This window comes from Miscanthus floridulus, chromosome 4 (genome assembly GCF_019320115.1).
Source record: "Miscanthus floridulus cultivar M001 chromosome 4, ASM1932011v1, whole genome shotgun sequence".
Classification (NCBI taxonomy): Eukaryota; Viridiplantae; Streptophyta; class Magnoliopsida; order Poales; family Poaceae; genus Miscanthus; species Miscanthus floridulus.
In genome coordinates, this window is record NC_089583.1 from 83,234,624 (window position 1) to 83,243,802 (window position 9,179).

At 51.7% G+C, this 9,179-nt stretch overlaps 3 protein-coding genes across 4 annotated transcripts; 2 read left to right on the top strand and 1 right to left on the bottom strand.

Moving 5' to 3' along the window:
• LOC136551886 (homeobox-leucine zipper protein HOX11-like) lies at positions 1 to 2,053 on the bottom strand. 2 transcript variants are annotated; one of them, XR_010782687.1, is made up of 5 exons: positions 1,617 to 2,053; positions 1,151 to 1,491; positions 973 to 1,052; positions 342 to 853; positions 1 to 128 (listed from the first exon to the last, which is right to left on the bottom strand). XR_010782687.1 is itself a non-coding variant. In XM_066543420.1 (4 exons), exons 1-4 carry the CDS (start codon positions 1,885 to 1,887, stop codon positions 478 to 480), a joined length of 1,068 nt encoding a protein of 355 aa, XP_066399517.1. In that variant the 5' UTR covers positions 1,888 to 2,053; the 3' UTR covers positions 1 to 477. The 2 variants fall into 2 exon arrangements, 1 of the variants encoding a protein (XP_066399517.1); XM_066543420.1 differs by having other exon boundaries at positions 1 to 853.
• A 416-nt stretch (positions 2,054 to 2,469) lies between these two features.
• On the top strand, positions 2,470 to 3,153 carry LOC136548724 (uncharacterized). Its single transcript, XM_066540148.1, has 2 exons — positions 2,470 to 2,817; positions 2,935 to 3,153. The coding sequence occupies exons 1-2, from the start codon at positions 2,470 to 2,472 to the stop codon at positions 3,151 to 3,153; spliced, it is 567 nt and encodes a 188-aa protein (XP_066396245.1).
• Positions 3,154 to 5,995: 2,842 nt separating this feature from the next.
• Positions 5,996 to 6,469, top strand: LOC136548725 (uncharacterized mitochondrial protein AtMg00810-like). The gene has a single exon (XM_066540149.1). It carries the CDS (start codon positions 5,996 to 5,998, stop codon positions 6,467 to 6,469), a length of 474 nt encoding a protein of 157 aa, XP_066396246.1.
• The last annotated feature ends 2,710 nt before the right edge of the window (positions 6,470 to 9,179 follow it).

The following is a 9,179-nucleotide window of genomic DNA, read 5'->3' on the forward strand; positions in this document are numbered from 1 at the left end:
TTTCACCATCAGAAGAACGACGTGGCGACTTTGGATTTCAAGGCCTGTACTGACGCCAAGAGGGAGCAAGGAAATCAAACATGATCGACGCTACTGAGGTTAATGCACTCTATTGCAGCACTTTGTTTCTGCACCCCCGGCCGTCCGCAGCCCAAGAACCGCATCATCGGCAATCCACAAAAAATTCCCAAGAACCGCATGAAGTGAAAACAAGGAAGAAAAAAAAAAGGTGAGCGTATTTACAGCTGACGAAGCTAAGAAAAAATTAGGGAACTAAACAACGGTAATTAATAAAAAAAAAAGAGGTTCAGCAAATTTCTTCTACAGCTGAAATTTCATACGGCGGCTCTATGGGCTTCGCTCGCTCGTGGACGGTAGGGGGGGGGGAGGGGGGCTAGCCCCACCGCTGGCTCCGTGCCTCATCCTCCTCCATCCATCCATTCGCGTCGCCGGAGGCGAAGCAGAGGACCGGCCTCACTAGCTGGTCGGCGCCTGCGGTTGCGCGTGGGCGGCCAGCGGGCGTTTGAGCGGGGACGAGAACAGAGCCGCGAACGACGACGGCCTCTGCTGCTCCGGCGGGGCCGCCGCCGCCGCAATGCCAGTCGTAGCAGGAGAGGGCGACGACGCGGGCGCCGCCGGTGCGGCGGCGGGAGCGGCGGAGTTGGAGGCGACGCGCTCGCAGGACGGGCACATGGAGAGGGTGGTGGCCGGGAGGTGCATGTAGAAGGGGTGCACCGTCTTGAGCGCGCGGAGCTCGGCCAGCTCCTTCTGCAACCGCCGGTTCTCCTCCGTCAGCGTCTCGCAGCAGCGCTTCAGGTACTCGCAGTCCACCTCCGTCTGCTTCAGCTTCGTCCTGCACGCAGCACGGCCGGCAGAGGCACCGGGTTTTATTATATATTTTAGTCGATCGATGATTGCCGGGGTAATTAATCAAAGAACAAAGATCTCGGATGCAACCATGCGCGCACGCACCTGGCTCTGCGGTTCTGGAACCACACCTCCACCTGGCGCGGCCGGAGGTTGAGCTGCTTCGCCAGCGCCAGCTTCTGCTTCTGTGCACCACGGACGGAACGCACCAACGAACGTCAGGATCGAGCGAGATCGGCCGAGGAAACAAGACTTGATGATTTCTGCGTGATGGGTTGCTTACCGGGTTAAGCGTGGCGTGCTCCTTGAAGCTCTCCTCCAGGAACGCGGACTGCTCCTTGGAGAGGCGCAGCTTCTTGCGCGCCGACCCGCCGTCGTCGTCGTCGCTGGCGCGGGAGCACGCGCGGTCGGCGCCCCCACCGGGCGCCACCTGGCCCTGCGCGGAGGAGAAATCCGTCGGGAACGAGCCCGCGCTGTTGTTGGGCGACGACGACGCTGCCGCTGCCGCGGCCGCCTCGTCCTGCTCCTCCTCGTCCTCCTCCGCGGCGGCGGCGGCACCGACCACGGACAGCGACGGCGCCCGGTTCACGTCGAAGCCACGCGTCGTCGACGCCTCCAAATGCCCTGCCGAACGCGAATCGCCATTTCAGCGATCTCGCCGCACCGCACGCCGAAAAGGAAGGGAAACAAAAGAATCCAGGAAGGCCAAAAATAAGACGACGACGGTGCATGCGTATCGTATCACTCACGGTTGGTCTCGGACGACGGCGACGGCCACGGGAGGCCGAGGTGGGGCACCAGGCCGGGCAGGAGCGTGAGTCGCACCGCCGGCGGCTCCGGCGACGACCGGCCGCCGCACCTCCCCGTCCCGAACTCCAGCTCCCTCCTCGCGTCCCTATCCCTCCTCCCCCACTCCGCTTCCTCCTCATCCCTCCGCACCACGACCCCCATCCCAAGCCCAAGCACGAGGTCCCTCCCGGCATCCGCCATTGTCTCCCCCAAGCTGAGCCCCAACTCCATCCTTCCTGCCAGTGCCAGGGACCAGCAATGGAACCGTCGGGACGCGCCAGGCCTGCGGGGCTTTATAGCATAGCAGCAGCCGGAGGAGTCGCCCGGCCCGGCCCACGCCCACGCCTCTCCTCGCTCCCTCCCTGCTTCTCGGTGCGTTTCCGCCTGAGTGATAATGGCGGGTTTGACCAGTTGACGGGGCCGCACGTGACCCGGAAAAGGAGAGCTGGGTGGGGGGAGTTGGATGAAATTCGGAGGCTCTTCAGGGGGTTTGCCATAAAAAGGCAAAGAGCTTTGTTGAGGATACATGCCAAGACGACTGACTCGGTAACTGCAGGAGCGCGGACAGGCGCCAGCGTGCGTGGTCACCATGTTCTCCACCAGCACGCGTCGTGTGTACTCTAGGAACGGTTGCTGAAGATAGCAACCTCATGCAATACATATTCGTTCACAGAGATCAACAGAGGTTCTATTGGCTCTCATTCACTTCTCTACATGGTATCAGTAAGCTCGGGTTGATCCCTTGCTGCATCGCCGTCTTCTTCCCTTGTTGCATCGCCATCTTCTTCCTCCCCGGCTGTCGCCATGCCAACCATGGACGACAATCCCCTCTTCTATCTCGGTTCTTCCGACTCCGACGACACCTCCGAAGTCTCCTTCACCTCCTCTATCGGCGACGATGCCCCTGCCACCACGCCTCCCACCGCAATACTTCAAACCGTCAACATCAAATCCCACATTCCCATTGTTCTCGAGCTCGCCACGACGAACTACGATGAATGGCGATGCTTCTTCGACGCCTTCCTCGGCAAGTTCGGCCTCACGTCCCACGTCTCATCTCCGCCAATCGCCGAGCAGCGCCATGATCCCGACTGGCGTGTGGTTGATCAGTGCATCTTGAGTTGGCTATACAACTCCATCGCCAAGGACATGCGCGACATCGTGTGCCATCCGAAGGCGACCGCATACCGCGTCTAGGGCGCTATCCACGGTCAATTCAGCGACAACGAGCTCCATCGTGCTGTCTACCTGGAGTCAGAGTTCTAGAACATGGTCTAGGGCGATATGGACATCACCCAGTACACCGGACGACTCAAGCAGCTCGCCGATGCGCTCCGCGACGTCGGCCAGCCAGTGCGGGAGACGAGCCAAGTACTGAACATGCTGCGCGGCCTCAGCTCCAAGTATCACCACGCCATCCCCGCCATCACCGCCAAGCAGCCGCCGCACACCTTCCTCTCGCGCGCGCTCATACCTTCTTTTGGAAGAGTGCTATGACAAGGAGCATGCCAAGACGGTTGCACAGCACGCTCTGCTCACCATTGGTGGACCTCGTCCTGCCGTACCCACCGCCACCGAAGGCGATTCAAGCTCTATTATGGCTGGCAACTCCGGCTCCACTGCGCCGACAACTGTCGCCAAGCCACCAGCTGCTGCTCATGGCACGCCTACCCGCAACGACAACAGGTGTGGTCGTGGCCGCGGTGGTTTCTCCTCCCTAAGACCGCCAACGGCCTGGACACCCGGATTCAATTCGTGGACTGGCATGGATGCAGGCATGGCCCATGCCATTCCATGCCCTAGGAGTTGGCGTGCTCGGCCCGCGCCCCAACACAACACCATACTAGGCTTACTTCGCCGGGTCGTCTTCGCTTCCTCCTAGTGTCACTCAGCCACCACCCTCCATGGATCCGTGGAACCATCAGGCCTTGCTCGTCGCACTGAACGCGGCAAATTCCACAGCAGCTGCTCCTCAAGCGGCAGAATGGTTCATGGACACTGACACTTCTTCCCACATGTCCTCCAACGTAGGTAAACTCAACTCTTCCACCCCAGTTTACAATTCCACTCCTATTGTCGTCGGCAACGGCGCCACGCTGCCGGTGACTCATCGTGCTTCCACACATATCCCCACTGCTCGATCCCCACTTTCCCTCCCTAATGTTCTTGTCTCTCCATCACTTGTTAAGAATCTGATTTCAGTTCATTCCTTAACTCGTGACAATAATGTCTCTGTGGAGTTTGACGCTTTTGGTTTCTCTATCAAGGATCTTCCCACTCGTTCGGTGATCCTTCGCTGTAATAGCGACGGTGAGCTATACCCTCTGGCCTCATCACCTCCAGAGGCCCTGACCACCACCTCCATGCCCACTGTTGAGCTCTTGCATCAGTGTTTAGGCCACCCCGGAAGGCACACACTGTAGCAGACTCTTCCTCGCCTTGAGTTCATCTCCACCAAGCCAACCAATTGTGAAGCTTGTCAGCTTGGTAAGCATGTGCGTTTACCTTTTTCAGACTCTAGTTCAGTTAGCTATGTCCCATTTTAGATTGTTCAAGCTGATGTTTGGACCTCTCTAGTGTCTAGTTTCTCTGGCTTCAAGTATTACCTTGTGTTGATTGATGATCTTACACACTATGTCTGGACTTTTCCATTACGCAACAAGTCTGATATTTTTCAGTGCCTCATTGCATTTCATGCTTATGTTCATACTCAGTTTCGGTTACCTGTCATTGCATTCCAAACTGACAATGGGAAAGAGTTCAATAATTTAGCCTTTCGACGTCACCTTGAACACCATGGTGCCATCTTGCGCCTATCTTGTCCTTACACTTCATCTCAAAATGGAAGAGCCGAGAGCATCATTAGAACACTGAATGACTGCGTTCATAGTCTTCTCATTCATGCTGGCTTGCCTGATGCATATTGGGTGGAGGTGATGTCCAAGGCAACCCATCTTCTGAATCGTCGTCCCTGTCGGGCCAGTGGTCAGACAACTCCATTTCAGCTTCTCCTTGGCGCCCCACCATCCTACAATCATCTTAGGGTTTTCAGGTGCCTATGCTATCCCAATCAAGATTCAACAGCACTGCATAAGCTCCACGCTTGATCCACACCGTGTGTTCTTCTTGGCTACCCGGTTGATCACCGTGGATACCGATGTCTTGACCTACAAACACGTCACGTCATCACATCTTGCCACATAGTTTTTGATGAAACCCAGTTCCCTTTTTGTTCTGAATCTCATCTTCATCAGCCAACAATAGCTAGACTGGCTACAGTACCTGACAAGCCTGTCATTCTTCAGTAAAGCGCACGTCACCCACCACCGCCTCCTCCTACTTCTCTATCGCTTGCTGCTTCTGGTGCCACACCTTCCACACCATCCTCTGGTGCTTCAGCTCTCGCACCATCACTATCCAACAGTCCTGCTCCCCACGTCGTACACACAGCGTCAGCCCACTATCACCAAATGCAGACTCGTTCCAAGGCATGCATCTTCAAACCAAACCCATGGTACGCTCTGCACGCTGGGGCCTCATCCTCCATGCCTGCGATCTCTCCACTTCCTTCTATAGCTCGGATAGCTCTCAAAGATCCTAACTGGAGGGCAGCCATGGCACTTGAGTTTGATGCGCTACAACACAACAGAACTTGGCGCCTTGTTGATCGTCCACCGGGTGCCAACGTTGTCAGTGGCAAATGGGTGTTCTGTCATAAGCTCAATCCTGATGGCTTACTAGAGCGTTACAAAGCGAGGTGGGTGGTTCGCGGATTCACCCAACAAGCAGGGATTGATTTTAGTGAAACCTTCTCGCCTGTCGTCAAACCAGCCACTATTCGTACTGTCCTCGCCATCGTGGCATCTAACCAGTGGCCAACGAAGCAACTCGATGTCTCTAATGTGTTCCTTCATGGTCATCTCAATGAGCATGTTCTCTGTCAGCAGCCCATGGGCTTCGTCGATGCTGATCGCCCTGACGCTGTCTGTCTACTCGACAAGTCCTTATATGGACTCCGTCAGGCACCGAGGGCGTGGTTCACTCGGTTCGTCGGGTTTGTCACCAAGATCGACTTCAAGGCAACCCGATCTGACTCATCTCTTTTCGTCCTTCGTCGTGGCACGGACATTGCATATCTCCTCCTCTACGTCGATGACATTGTGCTCACTGGGTCCATCTCGGCCTTGCTCCAGCACATTGTCGACTGCCTCCATGCCGAATTCGCCGTCAAGGACGTGGGGCGCTACGCTTCTTTCTCGGGATCGACGTCAAGCGCACCAAGGATGAGTTCTACCTCTCTCAAGAGCGGTACGTTGAAGACATCCTCGATCACGCCGGGATGATGAACTGCAAACCTGCCTCTACACCAATCGATGCCAAGAACAAGCTCACTACCGACGACCCACCCATGGACGACGCGACGTCATACCGCAGTCTAGCAGGCGCGCTCCAGTTCTTAACGATGACGCGGCCTGACATCGCCTTTGCTATCCAGCAAGCCTGCCTCTACATGCATGATCCCCGCGCACTGCACATGGTGCTTCTCAAGCGTATTCTGTGGTATGTCCGCGGCACGACGTCACATGGACTCCAGCTTCGCGCCTCCTCCGACCTCAGCGTCACCGCGTACTCAGACATGGACTGGGCGCGCTGCCCAGAGACTCGGCGATCGACGTCGGGATTCTGCGTCTACCTCGGTGACTCCCTCGTCTCCTGGTCATCCAAGCGGCAGCCCGCCGTGTCAAGATCAAGCGCGGAGGCCGAGTATCGGGCGGTGGCAAATGCAGGCGCCGAATGCATCTGGTTACGCTAGTTGCTCGGTGAACTCCATTGTGGCATCAAGAAGGCGACGATGGTGTTCTGCGATAATGTCTCTGCGGTATACATGTCATCGAATCCAGTTCACCACAAGCACACCAAGCACATTGAGCTCGACATTCATTTTGTCCGAGAACGAGTTCAACTGGGCGAACTGCGCGTCCTCCACGTTCCGACAGGTGAACAGTTCGTCGACGTCATGACGAAAGGTCTACTGACAGCGTTGTTCGAAAGCTTCCATTCCAGTCTTTGTGTGCTGCCGATCATCCATCAGACTGTGGGGGGTGTTGAGGATACATGCCAAGACGACTGACTCGGTAACTGCAGGAGCGCGGACAGGCGCCAGCGTGCGTGGTCACCACGTTCTCCACAGCACGCGTGGTGTGTACTCTAGGAACGGTAGAAGCTGCAGCTACGAATTATTCCAATTAATCTAAGGCTACAGTAAAAATTTTGTACTAAAGTATACCGTATTATATATTCACTATGTAGATCTACTCACGTGGAGTCCAATAAAATTAGATTTTTCATTTTATGATTTTTCTATGATTTACTATGATTTTTCAAAAATTCACCGAAAATAAATAAAAAAGGAAATTCAAAACCATGGGTACTGTAGCAAACCGACCATCACTGTAGCACACCCGCTGTTGCTGTAGCAAACCGCCGCTGAAAACCACCCCAGGGGGTAAAACAGACGGTTTTAGATAGTTCAGGGGGTAAAACAGACGGTTTCATAGTTGAGGGGGTGAAGTAGACCAACTATGATAGGTGGGGAGTTAAGTAGACTTTTTCCAATATATATTGGTTCACATAGATCAATAGAGGTTCTGTTGGCTCTCATTCGCTTCTCTAGTGGCAATGGCAGGAGATAATAATGAGCTTAATCATTATGGCACCCGCAATCTTTACAAAGAAAGCTGCCCATGCAGCAGCTGCTGTTGCTGCTGCCTGCTGCTTCTTTTTTCTTTTTCTTTTTTGGCATTTGTGGGTCGTGCGTGGTGGAATTGCTGGTGTTTGTGTGTAAGATGTGTAGTACTCCCTTCGTTTCAAATTACGGAATATAAGTTATTTTCAAATTTTTTGAAATGATTTATAAATTGAAATTGATACGGAGTATAAGTCATTTTCAAATTTCTTGGAATAACTTATGCTTTGTTAGCTTGAGTTTATAAGTCAGAATCAGCTCTATTTTTCCAGCCATGGAACAGTTTTTTCTCTCACAACAAATCAGTCCTACAAATCAGCCGCAACAGCAATAAATTCTGCCGAACAGAGCCTTATAGGCCACGTTCGGCTTACCTTATAAGCCGCACTATTCAGCTTGTTTTTTTAGCCGGAACAATATTTTTCTCTCACAACAATTCAGCCATAACAGTGTTTTTCAGCCAATTCAACCAAATTTCAGCAAGCCGAACGGGGCCATAAATTGAAATGGAGGGAGTAGTATAGAATTCTGATACTAGTAGAGCATGTTTCGATCCCATCAATTAAAATCAATATTTAGAGAATACTTCTCGTCTCATTGCTAAATTGCTTCCCAATTCCTCTAAATTCCTGAGAACCAAACAGGATAGATTATTTTGTGAGTGAAGAAAATAGCACTTATGACTCCAAATAGATATGTTTTAAAATATATTTCATAACAAATTTCATGGGTACTTACTTTTACCACAAATATAAATATCAATTTTTTTTGTAAATTTAATAAATTTAAAATAGTTTGACTTATGGCTAAGCTAGAACTGTATTGTTTTTGGGGTTCAAAGAGCAGTAGGTACTACATCCGTCCCAAAAAGAATGCAATTCTAGCACAGTATCACATTTTATTATCTTAAGTTTGACCGATTATAGATAAGAAAAAAGTATCCATGTTTATGATACCAAATAAATACCATCAGATTAATTATGAAATGTATTTTCATAATAAATTAATTTAAAGACATAACTGTGAATATTATTTACTAAAAATTTGGTCAAACGTGAACCACTTTTCGTGGCATGTAACATATAGTTGCATTCTTTTCATGACGTAGGTAGTAGCTGGTAGCTGCGTGCATCTATTTTTAAAATACATATAGGTAAATATTAATGATGCATTTCATGTATAGTACTACTACGGTTTGCTGGGCAGAAAATTAAAGCCTTCTGAACAAGTGGAAATGTGGAATAATGATCGAATGTGATGTACCAGTACGTACTGTATAGAATAGAATTGCTGTGTGCTGCATTTGTCATCAAACTCCTAGTAGCATGCAGCAGGTAGCAGCAGCAACAACATCTCTCTCTCGGACAGGCCTGCATGGAATTGGAAGCTCATGATGGTTGCCAGATCCTACGCCTGTTTAGATGCCACCAAAATTCCAAGTTTTTTCACTCTCTCTCCATCACATCAATTTTTAGCCGCTTGCATGGAGTATTAAATGTAGGTAAAAAAAATAACTAATTACACAGTTTAGTTGGAAATCACGAGATGAATCTTTTGAGCCTAGTTGGTCCACGATTGGACAATATTTATCAAATAAGACGAAAATGATACTATTCATCGAGTTGAAATTTTTTCAGCATCTAAACGAGGCCCTAGTATAAGTGCATGGTATGAGCAAGTCTTGAGAGGACCGAAGGGAGAGTACTACTGCATGCCCATGCGTTTAGTGCGGGGCTAGGACAGGCGCGAGAAGAATTCTCTCTGTGCATGCAGGCAT

Excerpts from the sequence above, each read along its gene's own strand:
- LOC136551886 (XM_066543420.1), bottom strand. The coding sequence starts at position 1,887 with ATGGAGTTGGGGCTCAGCTTGGGGGAGACAATGGCGGATGCCGGGAGG. Across the intron at positions 1,492-1,616 it reads GCCGTCGTCCGAGACCAACC|GGCATTTGGAGGCGTCGACG; the intron begins GTGAGTGATACG and ends CGCGTTCGGCAG. Across the intron at positions 854-972 it reads TTCCAGAACCGCAGAGCCAG|GACGAAGCTGAAGCAGACGG; the intron begins GTGCGTGCGCGC and ends TGCTGCGTGCAG.
- LOC136548724 (XM_066540148.1), top strand. The coding sequence starts at position 2,470 with ATGGACGACAATCCCCTCTTCTATCTCGGTTCTTCCGACTCCGACGAC. Across the intron at positions 2,818-2,934 it reads CCAAGGACATGCGCGACATC|GGCGATATGGACATCACCCA; the intron begins GTGTGCCATCCG and ends AACATGGTCTAG.
- LOC136548725 (XM_066540149.1), top strand. The coding sequence starts at position 5,996 with ATGATGAACTGCAAACCTGCCTCTACACCAATCGATGCCAAGAACAAG.